At 56.8% G+C, this 25,111-nt stretch overlaps 6 protein-coding genes across 6 annotated transcripts; 4 read left to right on the plus strand and 2 right to left on the minus strand.

Moving 5' to 3' along the window:
* Positions 1 to 2,977: 2,977 nt before the first annotated feature.
* On the plus strand, positions 2,978 to 6,244 carry GGS23DRAFT_605754 (peptidase family M1-domain-containing protein; the record flags this gene model as incomplete). The annotated part of the gene is made up of 5 exons (XM_051519809.1): positions 2,978 to 3,141; positions 3,219 to 3,602; positions 3,666 to 4,483; positions 4,596 to 5,707; positions 5,765 to 6,244. 5 exons carry the CDS (start codon positions 2,978 to 2,980, stop codon positions 6,242 to 6,244), a joined length of 2,958 nt encoding a protein of 985 aa, XP_051370808.1.
* A 2,325-nt stretch (positions 6,245 to 8,569) lies between these two features.
* GGS23DRAFT_605755 (phosphopyruvate hydratase) lies at positions 8,570 to 9,944 on the plus strand (the record flags this gene model as incomplete). Its single annotated transcript, XM_051519810.1, has 2 exons — positions 8,570 to 8,693; positions 8,752 to 9,944. The coding sequence occupies 2 exons, from the start codon at positions 8,570 to 8,572 to the stop codon at positions 9,942 to 9,944; spliced, it is 1,317 nt and encodes a 438-aa protein (XP_051370809.1).
* Positions 9,945 to 11,385: 1,441 nt separating this feature from the next.
* Positions 11,386 to 12,700, plus strand: GGS23DRAFT_572675 (40S ribosomal protein S13). The gene is made up of 4 exons (XM_051516639.1): positions 11,386 to 11,707; positions 11,778 to 11,810; positions 12,019 to 12,065; positions 12,208 to 12,700. The coding sequence occupies exons 1-4, from the start codon at positions 11,506 to 11,508 to the stop codon at positions 12,379 to 12,381; spliced, it is 456 nt and encodes a 151-aa protein (XP_051370810.1). The 5' UTR covers positions 11,386 to 11,505; the 3' UTR covers positions 12,382 to 12,700.
* Positions 12,701 to 13,466: 766 nt separating this feature from the next.
* Positions 13,467 to 14,111, minus strand: GGS23DRAFT_610745 (uncharacterized protein; the record flags this gene model as incomplete). The annotated part of the gene is made up of 3 exons (XM_051520348.1): positions 13,467 to 13,577; positions 13,673 to 13,895; positions 13,982 to 14,111. The coding sequence occupies 3 exons, from the start codon at positions 14,109 to 14,111 to the stop codon at positions 13,484 to 13,486; spliced, it is 447 nt and encodes a 148-aa protein (XP_051370811.1). The 3' UTR covers positions 13,467 to 13,483.
* Positions 14,112 to 14,762: 651 nt separating this feature from the next.
* Positions 14,763 to 17,731, plus strand: GGS23DRAFT_610751 (VRR-NUC domain-containing protein; the record flags this gene model as incomplete). The annotated part of the gene is made up of 2 exons (XM_051520349.1): positions 14,763 to 15,521; positions 15,592 to 17,731. Exons 1-2 carry the CDS (start codon positions 14,959 to 14,961, stop codon positions 17,729 to 17,731), a joined length of 2,703 nt encoding a protein of 900 aa, XP_051370812.1. The 5' UTR covers positions 14,763 to 14,958.
* A 553-nt stretch (positions 17,732 to 18,284) lies between these two features.
* GGS23DRAFT_105252 (uncharacterized protein) lies at positions 18,285 to 19,390 on the minus strand. The gene has a single exon (XM_051510955.1). The coding sequence runs from the start codon at positions 19,025 to 19,027 to the stop codon at positions 18,356 to 18,358; it is 672 nt and encodes a 223-aa protein (XP_051370813.1). The 5' UTR covers positions 19,028 to 19,390; the 3' UTR covers positions 18,285 to 18,355.
* Between the last annotated feature and the right edge of the window lie 5,721 nt (positions 19,391 to 25,111).

A 25,111-nucleotide genomic window follows, 5' to 3' on the forward strand; every position in this document is an offset into this window, starting at 1 on the left:
TATACTATGTAAGTATTTAGGTTACTTTATAAGTAATAAAATATAAAAAGAAGAAAGTAAATTAACTAACTATTTAAAAAGAAAATAAATAAATAAAGGAAATACGAACTACCTCTATATAAATAATAAGAGGTTACGAATTATATTATATAAGCGAACTATAAATTAAGGTAGGTAAAGGAGTAATTAAAAAGAATAAAGAGTTATATATAAGTAACTTTTTATATAATAGATATAATATTTAATAAAATTAAAAAGTAATATAAAGATTAGAATTTAAAAATAATATAATAAATAAAATTATAAATAACATTATAAGTAAAATCATAAATAAATAATAATAATACTAAAGTAGTAATAAGATAATAATAAATTAAATTAATATTATATATTAATGAAAGTACTCTTTATATACCTTTATATAGTAAAGTATAAAGAAAATACGCTGAAGCGTTTTACGCTTCTTTAAGTTTTAATATCGAAGACTTAGAACCTTTCTATAGGCTAGGAGAAAAAGGGTAAGTAAGAATCGATGCTAAATTTAACTACGAAAAAGAAATAACAAATAATTAATTCTTAATTAAACGAAGAGATATTAACTTAGATTAAATAGAAAGAAACTAACCTATGTTAAACGGAAAGAACCTAACTAAAATTAAACGATAAGAAATTAACTTAAGTTAAATAAAGAGAAACTAACCTTAATTAAAGGAGGAGAAACTAACCTAAATTAAATAAAGAGAAATTAACCTGGATTAAACGAAAAGAAACTAACCCAAATTTAATAAAGAAAAACTAAATTAGATTATACGAGAAGAAATTAACCTAAATGAATTTATATATAAATAAAATTAAAATAAGTAAAAAATAGATTCGTTAGTAAGTAAATAAGGATCCTATTACATATGCTATAGTTTTATTAGATATATCTTCTTTAAACGGGCCGTATAAACCTTTAGCTAATAAAAATAGAATATCTTTTAAATAACTTCGTAATTATAAGGTTATTTATAGGGTAATTTATGAGAGTATTTTTATAAGGAAATTACCTTTATAAATAAATTGATATAATAAAGAGTTTAACGTATTATAACTATCCTCTAGATGGGATAAATATTTACGTTTTATATAATAGATAATAATATCGTTCATAACCTAATTATCCTTTAAATAAACTAAAACCCCTACGGCTCCCCGAAGGGGGGCCCTGGCATGCTTGTAAGGTATATACGCTATACGCAGCAAAGTTGATAGATAATAATAAAACTTGCTTAGCCACGCGATGTCTTACGAGCGATGACGAGCCTACGAGCGAAACGAGACACCGAAAACCAGCTGTCACATCTTAGTTGGCTCAGGTGCGAGGAAAGTTGGGCCGCGATAAAGGACACGGGAGTACATTAGGTAGGTATTCAGGTAAGGTGTGTATATATACATTAGGCAGCGGACGAGGCCCTACATACACAGCTAGGCTGGTAAGCAAAGTACATAGGACAGATAGGTGAGGCCAGCGATCTACCTAACCGTGGCCAGGGCATGGGTTCCGAAATGTCGAGTCGCACGACAGCCGACAGACGGAGAGGCGGCGAGGGAGGAGACCCGGCGATGGGGAATTTGCGCAGCTGATTGCGTCAAGACGGCCCGCGGTCGGAGTGTGGTATCGGGATCTGCGCGGTGGCACGCACAGCTGGGATGCGACGCTGCACGGCTGGAAGGGCAGGTAAGGGGGGTGGTGGTGGTGGGAGGAAATAAATAGGAGGGCGAGGAGGGAGGGCGAGGTGTGTGTGGTCGATCGGGGATTATGATCATAGGTAGGTTTATAGGCGGGGGAGGCTTCGGGATGGGATGGGACGGGACGGCTTGCTTGGTCGAGGGCATCGGCTGTGCGACATGCCTGATCTGGTTGAGCCAGCTCCTACGTCGAATACCCTGCAGTCCCTGCAACGTGAACGTCGAATCTGGTGGAGGCGTCTATCTTGCTGTCGGGTCTGGGGTATGAGGTTATAGGCATACCTACTTGATCGTCTACTACTACTGGTAAGTATGCGAGGTGGCACCTCGGTATGCCGGCATCCCTGACGCCGTCCCGGTACACCGCCTGCCGCATGTATGATATGTGCCGCTCCATTTCGCTAATTTTTTCTTCGTCTTCTCGTCCGTCCCGTCCGCGTCCACTCGGATTCCTCTCCCTCGTCGAGGCGTGCCTAAGCGGAGTGGACCTTGAGGGCCGAACCGAGAAAGAGGGCTTTTCTGGCGTGCACACCAACACACATACCTACCTAACACACACACACACATTTTGCACCTCTTCTCCCCCCTCCCACCCCCCTCTCTCCTATACCTCTACATACGTGCATACATACCCATACGTGCAAGCGCTGACTCAACCCGCCTCTCGCCTCTCCTATTCCTCAGCTCGCACGCACGCAGCACGTACCGCACCCCCTGTCGTCCCGACCCAAGGCCGTGCTGGCGTCGTCTATGTAGGATGCACAACTAGGGCATTTGGCTTCCGCGCTTTTCCCGTCTCCGTTGCCCCTCCATCTCGCTGCCCCTCTCTTTACTTACAGATACGTTCGGATATACCGATATATAGTGCCTACTGCCCTATCCTACCCCTCTATCGCTATACTACCCACGTAGTGCATACCCCCTTCCTACTGAGGCGAGCTGAGGTACTTGTCTGCGCTATCTGACCCGGGTAGATTCTCACCTGTCGAGGCAAGCCGCTGTCGAGGGGGTACTAGGCTTGGTGCTTGTCGTCCTGCGAGGTTGCTCGGTATTCGTGGTGTTAGTGAAGGTACCCGTAGCTGGAGACGAGTCATTATTATATGATCGTTGTATTATATCATCCCCCCTACTCTTTCTCTGTTGCTACGCTCTCCCTCCCGCTTGCTCCCGGTCTTAGTCTACTTCTCTCGCGCGCCTCTTCTCCCGGCCCTTCTCCTTCGCCTCCCTCTCCCCTCCTCCTCCGCACATGTCTCTTCGCGCAGCTCGCCGCGTCTGCTTGGCTCCCCCCTTCTCTGCTCCTGCACGCATACGTTCCTATTCACCCGCGCTCCCTCCGGCTGCCACACGGTGGAGACGCCATCACATCCTACGCGGCAGCTCTGCCTTACGCCCTCCACCCTGCCCTAACAGGTATGCACTAGTCTCCCTCATTGACCGCCTTTCCAACGCCCCAAGCCCTGGGGCTTATACGCTAACGGAGGCACTAGGCCGAGCCCACGCATCGCCAGTCTCTCCTTGCCCCCCAACTCACCAACCTCATCTTTTGAGAAGGCCAGAAACCTCCCTACTCTCTCACGAGCCCCAGTTAGATACTGTTCCTACCGGAGACAAAACATGTGCAGGCTTGCTGGAGACATCGACCACACTGGAGGAGCCGTCCCGGACCCCAACCAGGGCCGCGAGCTCCTCCCCACCAACGTCCTCCCGAGACACTACGATGTGACTATGGAACCCGACTTCGACAAGTTCACCTTCGAAGGCAAGGTCCTTATCGACTTCGACGTCCAGGAGGATACCGATTCCATATCCCTCCACACCGTCCAGCTCGACCTCCACAGCGCCCAGGTCAAATCCGGCGAGACTGTAGTCACGTAGGTTAGCTTCGTGCCCCGTAGCGGACACGCGTACATGGCAGTACTAACACCCCCGACCAGCTCGTCCTCAGCCATCACCTACGACGAGGCCAAGCAGGTCTCGCGGATCGAGCTCAAGGATGTCCTCCCCAAGGGGACGGCCCAGCTCGAGGTCAAGTTCACCGGCCAACTCAACGATTCCATGGCTGGCTTCTACCGCTCCACCTACAAGAAGCCCGACGGCACGCAAGGCATCCTGGCCACTACCCAGATGGAGGCCAATGACTGCCGCCGAGCCTTCCCCTGCTTCGACGAGCCCATGCACAAGGCCAAGTTCACCGTCACCCTGATCGCGGACAAGCACCTCACGTGCCTGAGCAACATGGACGTAGCGTCCGAGTCCGAGGTACACTCGGAGCTGAGCGGGTCCACCAAGAAGGCCGTCAAGTTCAACACCACTCCCCTCATGTCGACGTACCTGGTCGCCTTCATCGTCGGCGAATTAAACTATATCGAGACGGACAAATTCCGGGTGCCGGTTCGCGTGTACGCTCCGCCTAGTTCGGATATCGAACATGGCCGCTTCTCTCTCGATCTCGCCGCACGAACGCTGGAATACTACGAGAAGATATTCGGCGCCGATTTTCCCCTGCCCAAGATGGACATGGTGGCCATCCCCGACTTCGCAGCCGGCGCCATGGAAAATTGGGGCTTGATCACCTACCGTGTCGTCGACCTTATACTGGACGAGAAGGCAAGCGGTGCCGCTATGAAGGAGCGCGTCGCCGAGGTCGTGCAGCACGAGCTCGCCCACCAATGGTTCGGAAACCTGGTGACCATGGATTGGTGGGAGGGCCTATGGCTGAACGAGGGCTTCGCGACTCTGATGAGTTGGCAGAGTACGTTCTCTTTCTCCTCTTCTCCCCCCCCCCCCCCCCCTCTCTTTCTCTCTTCTATTCTCTATCGAATACTTTCCCAGAGTTGAGTTTCCAGCGCTGACAACGGGAGTAGGCTGTAATTACTTTTACCCCGAGTGGAAGGTATGGGAGAACTACGTCACGGATAATCTCCAGAGCGCCTTGGGGTTGGACTCCCTGAGGAGCAGTCATCCTATCGAGGTGCCGGTCAAGCGCGCCAGCGAGGTTGACCAGATCTTTGACGCCATTTCGTACTCCAAGGGCTCCTGCGTCCTTCGGATGATCTCCACGTATCTTGGCGAGGAAACATTCCTGGAAGGCCTCCGGAGATATATCAAGAAGCACGCCTACGGAAATACGAGGACGGATGACTTGTGGGCCGCCCTCGAGGACGCCAGCGGAAAACCGGTTAGAGAGATTATGTCTATCTGGACCAAGAACGTCGGCTTCCCCGTGGTCCAGGTCGCGGAGAACGAGGCAGATAGCACGATCCGCGTCAAGCAAAACCGGTTCCTGAGAACTGGTGACACAAAACCCGAGGAGGATCAGGTGCTATACCCGGTCTTCTTGGGTCTCCGGACGAGGGGGGGTATAGATGACTCCCTAACCCTGACTAAGAGGGAAGACACGTTCAAGGTCAAAGACCTCGACTTTTTCAAGTTGAACGCGAACCATACCAGTATCTATCGGACAAGCTACACCCCAGAACGCCTTACCAAGCTGGGCCTGTCCGCTAAGGAGGGGCTGCTTACGGTTGAGGACCGTGCAGGCATGATCGCCGACGCTGGCGCCCTCGCTGTGTCCGGATACCAAAAAACGTCGGGTGTCTTGAACCTACTGAAAGGGTTCGACACCGAAACTTCCTTTGTAGTATGGAGCGAGATCATTGCTAGGGTCGCAACCGTGCAATCGGCATGGATATTTGAGGACGCGGCCATCAAGAACGGACTCGAGATCTTTGTCAAAGAACTGATCAGCGAGAGAGCGCATAAGCTGGGCTGGGTCTTCTCTGACAAGGACGGCCACGTTGAGCAGCAGTTTAAAGCCATGCTGTTCGGCGCGGCCGGAATGGCGGGCGACGAGAAGGTGATCGCGGCAGCGAAGGAGATGTTTGTCAAGTACATGGCCGGCGATAAGTCGGCTGTTCATCCCAACATCCGGGGCAGCGTGTTCAGCATCGCGCTCAAGTATGGCGGGAAGGAAGAGGTAAATCGTCCAGACCACCCCTGACAGCGGCAACCCTGAATTAACCGAGGCTTCTAGTACGATTCGGTTCTCGACTTCTTCCACAAGTCTACCAACAGCGACGAGCGGAATACGGCGCTACGGTGCATAGGCCGGGCGAAAGACCCGGCTCTCATCCAGCAGACGCTCAACTTCGTCCTGAGCGGCGAGGTCAAGAGTCAGGACATCTACCTTCCGGCGAGCGGGCTCAGGAGCCACGCCGAGGGTATCGATGCGCTGTTCGACTGGCTGACGGAAAAATGGCCCGAGGTGTACGAGAGACTGAGCGGGAACCCGCCGATCCTAGGCTCGATAGTGACCATCTGCACGTCGAGCTTCGCGAAGCCGGAGCAGCTCGCGCGGGTCGAGGCGTTCTTCCAGGACATCGACGTCAAGAACTTTGCGCAGCCGCTCGCTCAGAGCAAGGACGCCATCCGCAGCAAGATCGCGTGGCTCGAGCGCGACCGGGAGGACGTGGCGGCGTGGGTTCGAGAAAACGGGTACATCCCTAAGCTATAGATCACGACGACGACGACGACGACGACGACGACTTGCGAGGTGCCCACGTGTTTACGTCCGCGGGCATGCGTAAGGAGAAATCTACCTAGTTATCTAGTTGGTTGGGGGAAGGGAGCGGGAACATAAAAAGGGGGAAGGGTTTAGAGGGAGATACCCGTAGAAAAAAAAAGAAAGGGGATAGAAAAGCATTCAGCAATCCGGGCAAGAGGGAAAAAAATCTGATAGCATCATGCTCTTCCTGTTGACTTTTGTTTGTGGGTGTGGGTGTTTGACTGGGTGAATGAGGACATCCCCTCCTCCCCCTATAGTCGTAATCCGAGCGTCAACTAGAGTACGGACCCACTACCTACCTACGCATCAACAACATTTTAGGGGTGGACCTCGAGAGTATTGGTTGAAGAGCCCCCTATGGACTTGTATGACCGTAGGAACAGGAACTCGAGACGAAACTTGGGCACCGGCTGCCTGGGCTGCTATTATGGGATGCCCTTAGAGGACCACCCTACGTGTAGGTAAGTAGGCGAGGATAGAAAGTGTGGGTGCGTTATTCAGCTGTGACGGGATACCCTAGGTTGCGAGTTTGTGCGCACACATACGTCAAGTTACGTACCTAGGTACCGAAGGCAGGAGAGGGAATAGCAATAAGAGGAGGGTACCCAAGCCCAAGGCAGGCATTTTATCAGAGTTGACCTTTACGTGCGTGTTACCTCGCCACACTTACCTTAGGTACCCTAGGAGGGCTACGGGGTACCTAGGTACCAACCACCTGAGGTCCTCGCCCCAACACTTTCTTTAAGGTATGTGCCCTAACAGAATGTACCTCGAGGACCTGCCTACCTAGGTTACCTGTGCTTACCTACATGTACGTAAGGCCGGGTGTATTACGTCAGGTACCCAACGTACTTGGAAGTAGGCGGAGGTAGGGAGGTACATTAGGAGGGCAGGTATAGTAAACCGAGCAGATGGAGGAGGGGTAGCTTCCCGTGGGTCTTCCGATAGGTAACCCCACCTCTGACGACGTCGGTTCCGTGCGATCTTTACTGGCGGGCTGTACTCATATCGTTGACCCATCGAGGCACTATAAGCGGGGGATGTCGAAGGTCGGAAAGTTCCTCAGTACCTCCCTGCAAGGACCCGAAGAGCTTTTCAACTGCTGGTAATAGGTAGGTAGGTACCTACACCTAGCGTTCCCCTAAAATGTATAGCGTTGGTAGACGGCAGATGCGTCTAGAGCTACCTACCTAATAGCAAACAGAGTAAAGAGTTTACTCAAGATCTTGATCACATTCTACCGGGCTGTATTGGCACACCGACGCATCGAGGTAGGACATACCTCCGCCTCCTTAGGAGGTAGCAGGGGTATCTGCGTCGGGCGGAGGGGCAGAGGCGTACCGGGTACCTCCCTATCCATCACGACGTACCTCCCACCTGAGGTACCTCGACGCACTTGGGCTCGCAGCTCACCAGCTCACTTTCCGCCCGCGTAGGGCGACTCCGGACCTTGCTGTTCGCCGTCCGGCGGACGTCGGACCCCGCCAATGCAAGTCGTACCATCAGTGGCCCTCACGTTATGTATGTGACATTATCCTCTCTCTGAACCCCCCTCCCCTGTCGTTATCGAGGCCAGTCCAGCGCCCAACGCCGGCCCACCCAGCCCGCGCAGTCCCGCCGAGTGCTGTAGACTGGGACCAGTCAGCTGCCGCTGAATCAAACCTGAGCTTAGCATGTACTCTGACTGGCTTCCTGCTGCGTTTTTTACCGAAAAAAAAGGACACGAGAATCCGGAATTCTCTTTCTTCCTCGTCCTCTTCCTCTTCTTCTCCCGCCTTCGCTCTCGCCCTCTCCCTCCCATCTACATCTTCTTCGCCTCCTGTCTCACCGCCGCACGAGCTACGACGAGAACTTCGTACAAACAACCCTCTACTAACTACGGATAGTAAGTAAGTGTATTCGTCTCATCCTGACCCCCTCTCCGCCAGCTGTGGCTCCTTCGATTTGATGACCTTCAATCTTGAGCTACCCCGCCATCCCGTCCCGCCATCCTGCTCCATTTCTTACGAAGCCCCCCTCCCCCCTGCCATTCTTCATCCGTCAAGGCCTCTCAACATCTTGAGGCATATACCTACGCTATTCCCTCAAGCTATTCGGGAGTCACCTACTTATCCCCCATTGAGCGAATTTCATCTCCCGCCCTCGCACGAGCCATCACCCAGACATCTACTGCAAATTCCTTCCCCTCGCTGGATTGTCCGAAGTCCTCTGTGATTGACTGAAAATCCCTTCTAGAGACCCCAGCCCGACGGACTCACAGCCTCGAACGTCAAGATGGCGATCAAGAAGATCCACGCCCGCCAGGTCTACGACTCTCGTGGCAATCCCACCGTAGAGGTCGACGTGGTCACCGAGACTGGCCTCCACCGAGCCATCGTCCCCTCGGGAGCTTCCACCGGTTTGTGCCATTTCCAGGCGGCCCTAGGACGCCCGACCGGCTAACACCGTATGAACAGGTCAGCACGAAGCCTGCGAGCTCCGTGATGGCGACAAGACCAAGTGGGGCGGCAAGGGTGTCACCAAGGCTGTCGAGAACGTCAACACCGTCATCGCCCCCGCCGTTATCAAGGAGGGTCTGGACGTGAAGGACCAGAGCGCCGTCGACCAGTTCCTTAACAGCCTCGACGGAACCCCCAACAAGACGAAGTTGGGCGCCAACGCCATCCTCGGCGTCAGCCTAGCCATCGCCAAGGCCGGCGCTGCCGAGAAGGGCGTGCCGCTGTACGCCCACGTCTCCGACCTCGCCGGCACCAAGAAGCCCTACGTCCTGCCTGTCCCTTTCATGAACGTCCTCAACGGCGGCTCTCACGCCGGCGGCCGACTGGCCTTCCAGGAATTCATGATCGTCCCCTCCGCCGCCCCTTCCTTCTCTGAGGCCATGCGTCAAGGTTCCGAGGTGTACCAGAAGCTCAAGACTCTGGCCAAGAAGAAGTACGGCCAGTCGGCGGGCAATGTCGGAGACGAGGGTGGTGTTGCCCCCGATATCCAGACCGCCGCCGAGGCTCTCGACCTCATCACCGAGGCCATCGAGCAGGCCGGCTACACGGGCAAGGTGAACATCGCCATGGATGTGGCCTCGAGCGAGTTCTACAAGGAGGACGTCAAGAAGTACGACCTCGACTTCAAGAACCCCGACAGCGACCCGGCCAAGTGGATCACGTACGAGGAGCTGGCTGCCCTGTACAGCGACCTCGCCAAGAAGTACCCCATCGTCAGCATCGAGGACCCCTTCGCCGAGGACGACTGGGAGGCCTGGAGCTACTTCTACAAGACCCAAGACATCCAGATCGTCGGTGACGACTTGACCGTCACCAACCCCATCCGCATCAAGAAGGCCATCGAGCTCAAGGCCGCCAATGCCCTGCTCCTCAAGGTCAACCAGATCGGAACTCTGACCGAGTCCATCCAGGCCGCCAAGGACTCCTACGCCGACGGCTGGGGCGTCATGGTGTCGCACCGCTCGGGAGAGACCGAGGATGTCACCATCGCCGACATCGTCGTCGGTATCCGCGCCGGCCAGATCAAGACGGGTGCCCCCGCCCGTTCCGAGCGTCTGGCAAAGCTCAACCAGATCCTCCGTATCGAGGAAGAGCTCGGAGACAATGCGATCTACGCCGGCGAGAACTTCCGCAAGGCTGTCAGCCTATAATGCTGCTAGGGCCTTGTTTCTCTCTCTTCTCTCTCTCGGAAGGCTGTGGGCGCCACGCATGACATGATACACTCGCGACGGGAACGAACTAGGTGGGCAGGGCGGTTAGCTCGGGTAAAACAGCTACCTAGATATTTACTTTACTGAATTGAAAATAAAAATACCCAAAATGTCGCTCAGCCACGTTGTCTGCTCAAGCGAGGAGCGCTGCGGCGCAGAGACGCAGTAACGCCATTCGCCCGCGTGTCCGGGCCGTAGCCGTTCTCTCTTGGGCATCCTCGGCATTGGAAAATATAGTACGTAAACAATTCGGGTTGGGGTTTGCAGTAGGACGGGTGGCTGGAGATATACCGAGGTTCTAACTGGTCTATCTGCCAGGTCAGGTAGGTGAGGAGATACGCGGGGTGAAATTTTACTGCATTAATAGGCATGCATGGCAGACTCTATCCAAGTTTGACTGACTTGCGTGTCCCTAGCCATGGCCCCGAAGACGTGCATGGCCGACTAGATACGTGAGCAAGTCACTTAATCTCGTCCTTCCTGGCAGGCATGGCAATGCGAATCTTGCTGGATAGGTATATAGGCTTGCTATTTTGAACAGTCGTACTGCTAATCGTGTGCCACGCGGGACGAACACACGAGGGAAACAAACGGGAGGGTTCTTTTGAGGCTAGAGAGGATCATGGCACTCCTATTTCTCGGCCGAGACTGGGCTGATTCGGCGACAAATAGCTAGGAATCCCCGCGACCACTTATCTAAAACGAGACAAGAAGAATGTTCCCGTACAAGAAACGCCTTGTCTCGTACATGCATACATGCAACAGGCGAACATCTTAGGCCAACCTAGCTCAGCTGGTCGGTGGCCATATGATAGATAAATGACCTGCTCGCCACGTTAGTCTAACCGAGACTCTCCCTCGCGGTGGGTAGGTAGGCAGGAGGCGGGAAAGGGCGACGAGCGCGCCGGTTTCTCTCGATCAGAAGTCCGTTTAATACACTTCAGGCCCGAGAAGGGCCCGATGATATAAGAGGTACCAGAAAATTGAAGTAAATGTGGTGTGTATCATCATGAGAACCGTACGGAGGAGAAAGGTTGGTAGTAGGAGACGAGGCGGAGGGCTTACCTTGCATGGAACGGCGGTTGTTAGCCATCCCGACCGAGACGGGGACGAGGGAAGGACAGGGAAGCAAATAGCAATGGCCCCCTTCCACACCTGTCGGCCACGGACGAATTGTTGCGAACTCAGCAGTTGAAGGAAGAAGGAAAAGGAAAAATGCTGGGAGATGAAAAGTTGCTGGAGGTCTTCTTGGCATGCGTAGATGGCCCGAGCGCATACCGGTGAATATTCGGCTAATTCATTTGGAGCTTGGGCCATGTGTGGGTCCCCTGCAACCGAAGCCGACACACAATTTTGATCTCTTTTTTTCCTTCTCGGTCTGGGAACATTTTTTGAGTCCAACTCCGTATTTCAACCTCATCCACGACGCCCAGCACCACCTCCAGCGTATTCGCACAACACACCGTGAACTCGCATTCTCACAGCTAGAAATTCCGCCGCCATGGGTCGTCTTCACTCCAACGGAAAGGGTATCTCGTCGTCCGCGACCCCCTACTCGCGCACGCCCCCGTCCTGGCTCAAGACCACCCCCGCCCAAGTCGAGGAGCAGATCTGCCGCCTCGCCCGCAAGGGCGCCACCCCCTCCCAGATCGGTGTCGTTCTGCGTGACTCCCACGGCATCGCTCAGGTCCGCATCGTTACCGGTACGCAGAACGAAATCCGTCTCTCTGCTCCGTAGTATTATAGCTAACGTGCGCGCGCGCCAACGTATAGGTAACAAGATCCTGCGAATCCTCAAGTCGAATGGTACGACATGAATGCCCCTGCCCTACCGAATACCGCTCGAAACGCAAACCAAGCACCATACGTGCATTCTTGCCTATGATGATGTCTTCTCCTCCGCCAACATGGAGAGGAGCGCATGGTGGGCAAGAACCACGTATACATATGTATACATATACATACAACCATATGCCGCTGTCGGTCAAGGCTGACGGTGCGATCTCCATTATAGGCCTCGCCCCTGAGCTCCCCGAGGATCTGTACATGTTGATTAAGAAGGTGAGTGGGCTTCTGCGCAACTCTACGCACCTCCTGTCGTCTTTATCCCCGATAGCAGGAAGAAGAAAAAGAAGGGCATGGGGAAAAGGGACAAGAAGGGATCAAGTCAGGCCACAGATAGCTAACTCGTGAGGCAAAAAAGGCCGTCTCCGTCCGAAAGCACCTCGAGCGCAACCGCAAGGACAAGGACGCCAAGTTCCGCCTCATCCTGATCGAGTCTCGAATCCACCGTCTCGCCCGCTACTACAAGTCGGTCGGCGTCCTGCCCCCGACCTGGAAGTACGAGAGCGCCACTGCCAGCACCATCGTCGCGTAAACGAGTTCTATCCCGTTGCCCCGTCCCTCTTTTATCTCCGAGGGGCGGTCGTGCATCTGGCACGCATGTAGAAAAGGAAGGGAACAAGAAAAAGCCGCTTGGTCCGTCTGCCTATCTAGTCCGGCCCGGGTATGGCCATGGCGTTCGCGGGAAGAAACGGATGGACGGAGCTGCTTTATACGGGCAAGTCGATAGCGGAGGCGGAAAGGGGAAAGGATTGCACCTTAGTTCTGGTCGTATAAGAGTAGAGCAAACAATCAATCCCACGCACGCATACACGTATGCATGCCTGATACCAAAGATCAATGCGAGATATTCCATGGGCGTAAAGTGATTACTTAATTCGCAGTGTCTATTACCCGCCAAGTCCTGACCTCGCCGTAGCTATTTCGCTAGCACGAGAAAAACATGCATACCGCGCTCCGTATTCCTGGCGGATGAGAAGAGCGAGGTTATTCGCGATCCCCTAAAATCCTATCGCGCAAACCATGCGAGCTATTCCTACAAAGACAGCCAGAATCGGCGTGTGCCTTGTTTATCCCCTCTTCCCCGACCTCCCGTGTTCTACCTTCCGCGTCCCCCCCTGAGTCTACACTTAAACACTAGAACTAGAACTTCAGCGGCCAGAAGAGGAATGTAGGGTGGTATCACAAGTCCAGATTAACCCGTCGTCTGCTGCCATTTTCCTTTTCACCCCTCCTCCTCTTCTTCTTTCTCTCACAGGGGCGAAAGGCGAGAGCGGGAGTGGGGGATGTGGGAGGAGGCGGTTATTTCTAAGAGTAGAGAGAGGGAAAGAGGAGCGGGAAACAGGAGAGAGGGAGAGGAGGGTGTAGGGAGGTGTGTAGTGTCAGAGCGCGTGCTCGTGGCCGCGTTGTCCTTGCACTTTCTTTCCCACCATAGTTCCTCCTTTCCCGTCCTTCTAATACGTATATACACACTCCCCCCCCCTCTTTTTTTTTCTTTTTTTTTTCCCCTTGTTTCGTTCCTCTTCTCCATCGCCGACATTGCGAGACGGCGCCGGGGCGGGGGGGAAGCAAATCGACGGAGACCCCGCCCTTTATTCCGTTAAGTAAATAAATAAAAACGCCGTGCCGGGCTCGCCTCAGGCGGCCGACGCCGACGACGAGGCCGAGGACTCGAGCTCCTTGGAGCGCTGGAGGAGGTACTCGCCGAGGACGCGGAGGGGATCCTTAGGCCTGTTTTTTTTCCCCCCCCCCGCATCTTAGATTAGCGCGGAGAAGGGTAGAAGTGCGGGAGAGGGGAGAAATGGGAGGGAGAGAAAAAGACGTACTGCTCGCGCGCGACCTGCTTCATGCCCTCGAGGAGCGGGCCGACGACGCGCGCGTTGAGGTACTGGCGCACGGGGGCGCCGTGGGGCGCGGCGGCGGCCGGCAGCGCCCCGCCGCCGTCGCCCGGCATCTGCGACGCGGCGCGCGACGACGGCGCGGGCCCCGGCCCCGCCTCCGGCCCGTTGCCGCTGCGCTGGCTGCTCGCCGTCGGCGTGCCGGTGCGGGCTGGCGCGGGGGACTGGAGAGGGGGGGAAGGTTAGTTAGGCTTTTAGGGGGGGGGGGATGGGGGAAGGGAGAAGGAGGGGGGGAACTCGCGGGCGCTTGCTCGGCGCCGGCAGAGGCCGCGAGGCCCGAGTCGCTGGCGCTCGCGTCGCCGACGGGCTGCCCCGCCACGTACGGCACCGGGACCGGCGTCTGCTGGTGCGGCGCGTCGTCGGCCATGGGGCGGGTCGGTCGCGGCCAGCGGGTGTCGGCTGGTCGGTCGGGACGGCGGTCTAGGTTGTCGTGGGCGGCTCTGCTGGGGTGGCAGATCGAGATCGAGGGCGAGGGCGAGGCGGAGCGGCGTGGCGCGGTGAGCTTGCTAGGGCGACTGGAGGCGCGGGATCGGTGGTTAGGTGGATGGTGGATGGTGGATGGGCTTGTCGTGCGTGCGTGCGTGTGTGTGTGGGAGGAAGTAGGTCAGAGGAAAAGGAGAATAGCAGCTCGTCGAGAGGCGTCAGGCCAGGGTTCGGGAGCAGGTTCGGTTCGGATTGCGCGACGGGAGCCTTTTCGCTTTTTCCGTGCTCCAGAGGGAGAAGATCAGTGGAGGAAAACGGACTGTGTGCATGTGAATTGTAAATATATACAGTGGATAGGGGCGGAATTCAAGTACGTCGCACGGTCTCGGTACTTCTGAGAGACCTGCCTCCTCTGCTAATCTCGAGCGTAGCTGCGTACCCTCCTTCTCCGAATCGTCTCGCACGGTTCTTCGATAAGATAAGACGATACCCGCGTAACGGTCAAGTGGTGAAGCGGTACTTGAGTACACTAGCACTAGAGGAGGTGCGGTGTCTCGTGATTTCGCGTTTCCCAGTCTCCCACTTAAAGACGGCAATACGTACTCCGGGATCCTCCTCGAGGAAAACTCGCGTCTCCTCTTCCTTGAAAGATTACCTAGATACCTACCCCCACAAAGGCCTTCCCTTGCAAAGCAGATGAAGTCATCCCAGACTGCGACCTCTCCCCCATCTCATCTTCTCTTCAGAGCCCGCGGAGGTGGTGGCCCGTTGGAACGATGCCCAAGTAAATAATGGACGCCTTCCTCATTCGACGGCCACCTCCCGCATCCCGTCGCCAACATGTTCAGACGGCAAGCGAGCCTCCCCCCAAGAGGGTCAAGAGGCAAGAAAGCTACTCAGGCGATGAGGATACAGACCAGGACACACGGTCCGATAGCTCATTAGCGGCAGACCCGTCACTGGGAGCAGCTAGATACCATGGTGCCCCAGGTCCTGCGGCCGACGACGGCGACGACTCTGAGCGTTCGGACCCCGAGGCGGAAGAGATTGCCCCTCGGCGACCGACCGCCATCGAGAGCTCGCTGCCCGAGGTTAAATCTGGCAGAGAAGCTCTCCAGGAATACGAAGCTTTCAAAGCCTCCCAGAATGACGACGACGACGCCGATGCAAGCGTCGCATCCCCAACGTCGAGGCTAAATTCGAGAAAGTGGGTCAAGGGCAAGACTTCCATTTACGTCGACGCCTTCAACCTCGCTCTGGATACAGTGCTAGATGAGGAGTCCCACCTCTTTAACGCGAGAGAGATGTACATATTTGATCAATGGAAAGGACTAGATTATGCCGCTCAATACCTGTACGTGGCCAGACGCGAGAGGCCAACTCCCGACGCCCCAACCAGGCCTAGTTCTAACTCGGCATCGCAGGTACGTGCGACTATTTCTGAGGAAAACGGCGTTGTGGCACCGGGTTTCCCGCTTGCGCTACCGCGACGACATCCCGGATATCGAGGCCGCCGTAGACGAGCTCCAGAAAACTCGGGATCTGCCCTCGAGCCCTCCCAGCTCCCCGTCCGGCGTAGACTCGGCGGGGTTAGAGTTGGAAGGAACCCCTCCGGCTCAAGAACAGTGCGTGTTCGACGACCGTTTCGCGTTTGCAGATGTCTCGGAACACTTTATCAACAGCGTAGAAGAAGCTGTCGCGCTCCTCAGCCTGGACGAGATCAGGGCGCTGGCGAAAGAAGCTAAAGTCCAGGGGAAGAATAAGGCCGAGCTGGCCAGATCCATCTGCAGGATGAGCAGCCAGCAGACCGGCCTTTTCTCGTTGGGTCTTCGCCGGTCGGGCACTGTCAGGTCTGCTGACTCGCCGGCGCGAGATACGCCGGAATTAGACTCGCCGGGCGCCGGTTCCCGTGACGATCTAAATAGGAGACGGCATTTCCTCGAGAAGATAGTAGCTATAGCGGGGCCTTGCGTGAGGCTGTCCCTGCCGGTTTTCAAGCTGTTCGAGAGAGTTCATCTCGTCTTCTACAGGTCGACCGAATGGACGGAGAAGTCACTGACTACGATCATCCTCGCCAAGATATCAAAACGCAATTTCCCAGACTATGTCGTTGCCAGATCGGCTAACATCTTTGCCTCGAGGGCCCAGTTGCTCGAATTCGAAGCGGCTATCAGGGCCGAATACGCCGTCGACAACATCCTCGAGTTCAACGGGCCCGTTACGGAGGAAGGGCACCGGAAGGTCATGGAGATATTCGAGCAGATTTACCCGCGGTGGAAAGTCTTGCTGTGCGAGGAGCAAGAGAAAGAAGAGAGGGTTTACGAACCCGGGGAGGGCGCCTATCTGAGGCGGTTCAACGCAGCCCATCCGTACACCAGGATCGTCCACAAGGCCGCCCAGGTCCTCGGCAAGCTCAAAGAGCACGGGCGGGAACACGAGCTGCTGACCGAGATGCTCGGCCAGCGCCTCTTCCACCCGGGTCGCCGGGGGTCGTGGTACCAGCGGAAGGCCCTCCTCGAGGAGCGGTACATGCACGCCCTCTCGCCCGCCCCAGCCTGCGGGGGCTCGGAGGCGCAGAAGAAGCACTGGCGGCGGATCGCCGCGGCGACGTGCGAGGCCGCGCTCGAGGACCGGGACTGCCACCTGGTCTACCACCACGACCTGCAGAAGCGGCTCGTGAAGCTCGAGCGGCAGCTGAAGGTGCCGAGGCGCCTGCAGCACGACTTCGGCCACGTGCGGCTGCGCGCGCCGGAGGCGCACGTGGTCGAGGGCGTGCAGCTGAAGCGGAGGGAGAAGGCGGGGGCGAGGGACGAGCTCACGGGGAGGAAGCGGCGCGAGTGGGGGCCGAGCACGCGGACGGTGTGGGTGGACGAGTCAGCGGCGGAGGGCGGCGCAGCCGGCGGAGCCGAGTGCGGCGTCGAGGCCATGTGCCTCAACTGGTACCGGGCGCGCGGGTGGAAGGGCTACCACGCCGAGGGCGGCATCGTGCGGACGCTGTTCGCGCTGCTCTTCTACGACGTCCTGTTCCTCTACGTGCCCAACGTGTTCCAGACGCCGTACCAGACGTGCCCGCTGGACCTGCGCACGGACGCGTTCGCGGCCGCGCGCGCGTCCGAGATCAACCACCGGCTCGCGGCGATCGCGAACGGCGGCGGCGGCGGCGGCGATAGCAGCGACGGCGCAAGCGAGGCGGCGCGCCTCGTGGCCGCGGCGGACGCGCGCGAGCGGCCCCGCCGCACGTGCGTCGCCGGGCTCGACTGGGACGCGTACGGCCGCGACGAGCTGGTCGAGCTCGCGGCGTGCTTCGCCGGCGGCGCGCTCGCCGCCGTCTGCCGCGTGCTGGCCCAGGAGCACGGCGGCGGCGGCGGCGGGGGGGGGACCGGCGGCATGCCGGACCTCCTGCTGTGGCGCACGGAGCCCCGCCGCGAGGTCCTCTTCGCCGAGGTCAAGAGCGCCGGCGACCGCCTCAGCGACGCCCAGCGCCTCTGGATCGACGTGCTGGCCGGCGCCGGCGTCCGCGTCGCGGTGTGCAGGGCGGTGGCGCGCGAGGTGCGGGAGGTGTGAGGGCGGTGGGGGGGGAAAGGGGGAAAGGGGGGGGAAGGGGGAAAGGGGGGCAAGGGGGAAAGCGAGGGAGATGGGGTGCTCAGGTAGGTTATTGCGAGTGAGGGGTGCGGAGTAAAAGGCATGTTGTAGGTACGGCGTATCACGGCTAGACATAGGTGCACTGTCTATCTACTTACTTACGACTGAACTTAGCTCCCGCGTACGTGCCTGGTCGGCTTTACGCGGCAGTATGCCTAACGAGCATAGCGAGGGGAGGGAGCGAGGGAGGTGAGCCCTTTGGGGTTTCTCTTTTTTTTTTTCCTTTCCGCGTCTGCGCATCCGCGCTGCTCGGCGGCCTACGTACACATACCTTCGCGCCGGGAACGCGGGCTTCCTCCCCCCCTCTCTCCCGTCGTCGTCGTAGCGCGCGTCTAGTGTCTGCCGTCCAGGCGTCTAAACAGGCCAGTTCGGTGTGCGGACCTTGCCCTCAGCTAGCTAGCCGGGTGACCTTTCCTTGCGCGCCTGTCTGCCTGCCCCCCCCCCCCCCCCCCACCCTGCCTGCTTGCTTGGTCGACGGCATGCTAGGACTTGGATATGGAGGCAGGTAAGTATATACTCGAGGCCGCGGTGGGCATAGGTACCTACCTAGATAGAGGGGGGGGGGCGAGAGGGTGCGCACATCTCGATCGGGCAGCCTTCCCGGACACCGGTAGGCGCGTAGGTAAGTACATACCTATCTACCTGCACAGGTGAGGTCGACAGGTAGGTAGGCAGGTAGGTCGGTGAGAGATAGACTTTGCTGACCGGCACGTCGGGTGGGGGGGGGGCGAGGCGGGAAGACGCTGGTTCTCGTCTGTCTGGGCCGGGCGGGTCGCGGACCTGCGCTGGCAGCGGGCACAGAGCACGGGACGCGCGGGGGATGCGAGGCTGCGGCGTCGCGGCGGATTTTTTTTTTTCTTTTTCTTTTTTTTCTCCCCCTTCTTTTTGTCTCTTGTTCCCTCGCTGTTCGGCCTGTGGGGGGGGAACGGGGCGGATAGGGCGGTGGGTTGTGTCTGGTAGAAGGGTACGTACGTGGCGGAGAAGGGGGGGGGTGCGTGCGAAGGAGAGGCAGGCTGGAGGGGGCGCCCGTCGTGGGGCCGTCGCGTGTGGCGTCGGGAGGCGAGGCAGTGGTCGGTGGAAAAAGGAGGAAATGGGGGACGAGATGGGGTCAGACGAGACGGGACGAGGCGAGGCGAGGCGTGGTGGTTTGGTTTGGGAGAGGGCGGGGGGGTAGCGGAGGGAGAGATAGATAGATTCCTTAGGTGCGGCATCCGCCATTCTCGCCTACGCAGATATGGGAGATCCGGTGTCCTTTCGTCTCTGCCGACTCGGACTTGGCCTGGCCTAGGTAGCTATGTCATCGCCGCCGCTCCTGCTCCTGTCCCACGCCTCGCCTCACTTTTCTCTCTCTCTCTCTCTCTCTCTCTCTCTCTCTCTCTCTCTCTCTCTTCCCATCGGTCCGCCCTGCGTTTGCCTCGCCACAGAATAGGACGAGAGGGGACCATGAGGGGGGGGGGGCTAGTTGGCTCCTCTCCAAGAGACGTTGCCTTCTACCTGCGGTGAGTGAGTGCGCAGGCCACCCCTAAATACGCAGGCAGGCATGTAATAGGCATGTTGGTTGTCCGGCGTAAGCATAGCGCGTTATATACCCACATGGATCAACGAGCTATAAGCTAGGCGCCAGCAACCAGAAGAAAATCGGGAGCGAACAGCGAGCAGGTCGGCTGCGTAGTTGGTATCCAGGTGTGTAGGCATATACCTACCTAGGTAGGTATGTTGGCACACTATGGATGTGCGTACCTACTACATATGCGCGATGCTGGGATATGATAAATACCCACGCGGGCGAGGAGAGAAGACGTCGCGAGGTCGCGCACACCGCTTATAAGAAGTTGGGATATCTGGACTTGGGTTGGACCTGTTGGTCGGAAAGTTATTCCATCTGCCTCACCGACCTCGTACGGACCGCGCAGGTAGGTAGGTGGGGAGGTAGGTAGGTGTGAATGTATTCAGGTCTCCGTCTTCTCGATCTCGATCTCTTTCACCGCCGAGGCCTTGTATTCCTCCTTCTTCTTATTTGCTACTATTATTACTTCGTCGAATTTCTTCCTCACCTTCTTTCCGCCTTCTCTCTCCTTCCATCGCGACACGCTCCGCGCCCTAGGTATATGGAGAGCACATATACCTATAGGCTCAGGGATCCCACGTTCCACGCCCACGTCGGGCTAAGGACAAGGGTGAGTAGGGGGGGGGAGGGTTGGATGTTAGAGGTATGTTCTGTCGGCTGGGTTCGTCTTCGTCACCGTTCCATGGCGATATCACTACTAGCGCCGTCAGATTTCGGAGAATTCTTTTTTTTTTTTTCCCCTCGCCGCTGTCTCGAAATGACAAAAGACGGAATCGTCTGTGCTCTTCGGTTCGATTAGGACAGGGGGTAGGGCTTAGTCGGCCGCCGGGATCTTCTCGGCTAGGCCAGTGCGAGGAGGGCAGGAGACGAAGGAAATGGGGGCCGAGAAGGAGAGAGAGCCGGATTGGGATTGACGCTCGGATACTCTACTCCCTATATCCATCCCTCGCCGGCACGATCTTGTCTGTATGCGGTTGGCCCCTTCAGGCCTAACCTTAGGCACGGAAATCCGTCATATACAACTCGGCACGGTCTAGGTATGTCGAAGACGCTTATATACCTATGCCACACGTTCCTATGTAAGTGCGGGATGGCGCAGCCGATATAGCTATGATACCTATGGACTTAGGTATTCCTTGCCTATAGCATGTCGGTTTCGGCCAAGGAAGAAATCGGGACAAATTGTACGTGTGTATATGGCGATGACACACAGCGAGTAGCCCGGATAGTGACATTAGCAGTGAGTTATGGGGTAGGGTAGAGGATGAATCATCCGGCGAAAAGGGGGGGGGCGGCGATCCGGATAGGTCAACATGCCCAACATACATACATGCTGCGGTCCTATCACACACATACACACAGCCATAGCCTTTCGCTTCTTCACCTGCCTACCCTATATAGCTGTTCGCCCCGGCTCGTGACAGGACGGCGCACTGCCACCGCGCGTTTGCTGACGACCAACGTGGTAGCTTCGTCGAGTAAGGAGCGAGATCCTTCGGTGACCTTCAGCCGCGGGAAGTGGAGGGGGGCAGATAGGCAAACTCGATTCATGCGATGCGTCGCTCTCCTGCCTCGCAATGCCCGTCGAGAGCCAAGTAGGCGAGGAGATGCCCGTTTCGGCCGTGAGGCGTCCGCTTCTTGGCCATGTGCACGTTGCCTGGTGTAGGTAGGTAGGACCAGACCGTGGATGCGCATAGGAAGATCAGGTCAGGCCAGGTCGCGGACGGCGATGTTCGAGCCCTCGTGATTGTCCAGAGAGGGGGAGGGAGAGGGAAAGATAGACAGGCAGGGAGGAAAAGGGTGTGCGAAGAGACCTACCACCTCTGTAGATACCTAGGTAGCTGCCATCACCAACCGAAAGGACCTTAGCTGGCGCCTTTGTATCCCCCTCCCCCTCCTCCCCATTTCCCGCCCCTCGTCTATCTCTGTTTCTGGCTCCCGCCTGCTGCGACGCTGGATCCACGAGACGGTATAGGCACGCATGCCCACCCGCTGAGGCCCGATACGGCGACCGATAGCCAATATCGCTGTCGCCACAAAAATTATTTACGGGCCACTTCCTCGGGGAAGAGAGAGGACGAGAGAGGAAGAGCGAGAGAAGCAAGGGAAGAAGTCCTGGGCACCCTCTCCCCGCTCACTTTTACCTACACGTCGGCCGTTTGCAGAGATAGGCAGAGAGTATATACAAGCCCATCCCTTTCCCGGGTGGCAGGCCGCCTCAAGAGCGGCCATCCGCGTCACCACGGGATCTTCAACCAAAACAAAGAAATAGAAGGGGCCGGGGGGGGGGGGGGGGGGGTGATCCTTACGGAGAGCAAAAAGCCGTAGAAGGCAGGTAGGTGAGTGAAGTCTGGATCTCTCTCATCTGGCACTCCTGCCGCTCCCCGTATCGAGTAAACACTCGTGGGGACGTCAGGCGGACATGGTACGTGTGTGTAGGTATGTGCGGGCGCGCCTCCGTAGGTACCTAAGTAGGGAGTGTGAATGCGTATGTGTATATGCCTCCCTAACGCCTACGAAGTGCTTGTGTAGGCAGACAGCCAGGTGTCGCATACGGATGCACGGGCGCTGTCGACTTCTGCGATGCGTCGCTGGGCGGGACCGTCCCGAGCCCGAGCTCCCTTTCTCCCCCCTCCCTTGCCCCTCGGGATCGATGCGCGGCGAGGAGCGAGCGAGAGAGGAGAGGGGAAAGACGGGACGCGGAGTGGCCTCGTCCATTCCAAATGTCGACGAGATCTGGAAAGGCACGAGGGCAGGGCACTGAGAGATGATACGAACCTACGAGCCTAGGCGTACGCACGCACGCACGCACGCACATAGGAGATTTGTTCATTGGCTGCCGCCGTGGCTCGCTGAGATGTGATGTAGCAAGGCAACGCAAGTAAGTAAAGATGGACGAGTATAGGTTGCGCGGATGTGCGGGTGGGAGCGGACGAAGATCGTGTACCTAGATGGATGGCGGATGGCGTACATGTGGACGCCTGTACCTGACGTAGGTACCACATAAGAGGTACCTCTTAAGACAGGTTGGCGTAGAAAAAAAAGAAAGAAAGAGAAAAAGAAGAGAAAAAAAGAGGGGCGAGGGAGAGAAGGAGGGAAAAAAAAAAAAGAAAGGGAGGCAAATTAGCGGGAAATAAGGTCGCGGGCGCTTAACGACCCCCCCCCGCCTTCCCTCGGTCGAGCCAATGGCGAGCGCGGAGGCCGAAGAGAAGACGCGGTGGGATAGGTTAAGTAGGCTCGAGTTCTACTGCATGACACACCCCTCCGAGGGCCCTCCCTTCCTTCTTTACCCCCATCCGTCCAGTCCCTTCCTCGCTTTCCCTCTCTCTCTCTCTCTCTCCTCGCTCTTTCCCCTCCTCCTGGGGTGCGTGCGGTATGGATGTATACGACTCTCACTAAAATCGGGCCAATGACGTGGCATCGCCCGGTGGATCGCCCGGCGCTTAACGGCCTCAGGTTGCGACCGGATGTACACGGTACTTCTTGTCCCACCGGGCCGTCGCATCTCTTAGCTTACAGCTAGTAGGCACCTGGGGTTAGGTACCGTACCGAGGGGCCTACGTTGGCAGGCGAGGTTGCTGCGAGGGATGTACCTACATACGTGCCTACCTGATGTACATACCTGATGCACGTGGTGTCCCTCCCTCAGGTACCCGGCCTTAAGATACCTATTACGAAAAAAGCGTAGGTACCTGCACCTACCTACCCCCTAGGTGCCTACCTCAGGTATGAGTATCATAAAGAGAGAGAGAGGGAGAGAGAACAAGAGGGAAAGAAACGTCAAGGTAGGAACTAAGCTCGGGGCAGGTCTAGCGCACCCTCCTGGCCCCTGCCCGACGGACCCCGCCATGCAAGTCCCAGGATGCCGGGACAGACGACTCGGCCCAATCACGCTCCACGACGCTGTAGCCGGGCGCCGTCACCCAGATGGCCGCGGCTTGTCGATGCGGACGTACCTCCCACTTACGGGTCTGCCTGGCTGCCTTTCTCCACCCAGGTACGTACCGATCCGCCTATAACCCGCATACTCTGCCTGCCTCTCTGATCGATGCCTCCTTTCCCACACACCTACCCTTAGGTACCTACTACAGCTCAGGTGTGCCCAGGTAGGCCAGCGAGGCCGCCAAAAAAGAAAGAAAGACCTACAGCGGACGCGCACGGCGCAGAGCGAGACAGGAGGCAGAGGGGATGCACGCCTGTCCAAACACCCTGCCTACATCCCCCGTCGATACCTACCTAACTACCTGCGTGCGCGCTCACCTCACCTCTCTACCTGTCTACCTGCCTCGTCCGGGCCCAGCCCAAGGCTCGAGGTTAGCAGCGGGCCGTCGCCGGCGAGATATACGCAGTAGGTGGTGAGTAGATCTCTGCTCCACCTTGCGTGGGAAGAGAGGAGGGGGCCACCGGCACCAGAACCAGAGCCTGCCCTGCCCTGCCCTGCCTTAAGCTAAACCCTCCCTCTCTAGAGCTCGGGCAACCGTGCCGATTCGTGGTCTTCTCTCTCTCTCTCTCTCTCTCTCTCTCTCTCTCTCTCTCTCTCTCTCTCCCTCCCCCTCTCTCTCTCCGGGAGAGGGGCTAGACGCTTCACCATTGCCCGCCCTCCGCCTGGAGGACCAGCTTCTGCGGACGCGCACAACCTCCGTACCTAGCAGACAAGCCGATGCGCCCCCTCTACCCCCCCCCCTCCCCTCTCCCGTGATCGAGCGGCCGCTACCTAGCTACTTGCTGATAGTGCCCGATCTTGGGTCCAGAAAGGGGAGGGGGAGGGGAGAGACCGCGAATCGTGGTTCGGGTGAGCTAGCGGGTGGGCGAGCTGCCGTACGCAACCACATTATCCCTACCTTGCCGCCGTGTGTGTATGGTAGGGTAGGTAGGTAGGTAGATCGGTAAGGCTAGATAGGGTTAAGGAGCAGTGGCATACGTAGTGGTCTCTCTCTCGTGCGCGCTCTCTCGCTCCCTCTCTCCTGCGTGTGCGTATGTGAGGGTGCGTGTACGTGTAAGACAGCTTGGTTGGGTCAGTTGGTTTGGTCGCCGCGTCACGCATGTATGTTAGGTAGGTAGTTGGCGTAAGCCGGCTTTACAGAGCGAGCGCGCGGAAAGCCTGCCCGCCCGCACGAATACCAGACACACAGACAGACAGTCGGCCAGTCGTCGAGCTGGCAGTGGACCTGCTGCTGCTGCATCTCTTTCTCCCTTTCTCTGCCTGTCTCTCTGCCTCTCGGTCTCTCTGTCTGCCTCTCCTGTCTCTGACCGTAACAGTCCCCTCAAGCACGTAGGTATGTCGTATGTGCGCACCCACCACACGCACGTATGCATGCATGCGGGTAAGCCGCTACCTAGGCAGGCCAAGCTGCGCCATGTCCATAGACATGTACGTGTGTATGTACGTACGCAGGTAGAGAGATGGGTAGGGCCGGGGAGGAACATGAGGGAGGAGGAGGAGGAGGGAAGGCCACCAACGACGACCGCGCTCTTGACCGAAAAAAAAATTCACACGCGCAGAGGGAGGTGGTACAGACGGTATACAGGATACCTACCTGACCAGGTGGGCTATAGAGAGACAGCCAGAGACAGAGGGACCGCCGGACGCGCCAATGGCATCGCGCGCTCGCCCGCGTAACTCGCGAGCCCAACCTCCCCCCCCCTCCTCCGGCCGCATTCGAGGTCGCCTTAGCGTTATTGTATACCAGGCCAAGCAGGCTCGGTCTCTGCGTCTCTGTCTCGCTCTCCGGCTG

The sequence above is a fragment of the Durotheca rogersii genome, assembly GCF_024521655.1.
Source record: "Durotheca rogersii strain YMJ 92031201 chromosome Unknown GGS23scaffold_14, whole genome shotgun sequence".
Classification (NCBI taxonomy): domain Eukaryota; kingdom Fungi; phylum Ascomycota; class Sordariomycetes; order Xylariales; family Xylariaceae; genus Durotheca; species Durotheca rogersii.

Excerpts from the sequence above, each read along its gene's own strand:
- GGS23DRAFT_572675 (XM_051516639.1), top strand. The coding sequence starts at position 11,506 with ATGGGTCGTCTTCACTCCAACGGAAAGGGTATCTCGTCGTCCGCGACC. Across the intron at positions 11,708-11,777 it reads TCAGGTCCGCATCGTTACCG|GTAACAAGATCCTGCGAATC; the intron begins GTACGCAGAACG and ends GCCAACGTATAG. Across the intron at positions 11,811-12,018 it reads GCGAATCCTCAAGTCGAATG|GCCTCGCCCCTGAGCTCCCC; the intron begins GTACGACATGAA and ends TCTCCATTATAG.
- GGS23DRAFT_105252 (XM_051510955.1), bottom strand. The coding sequence starts at position 19,027 with ATGGCGGATGCCGCACCTAAGGAATCTATCTATCTCTCCCTCCGCTAC.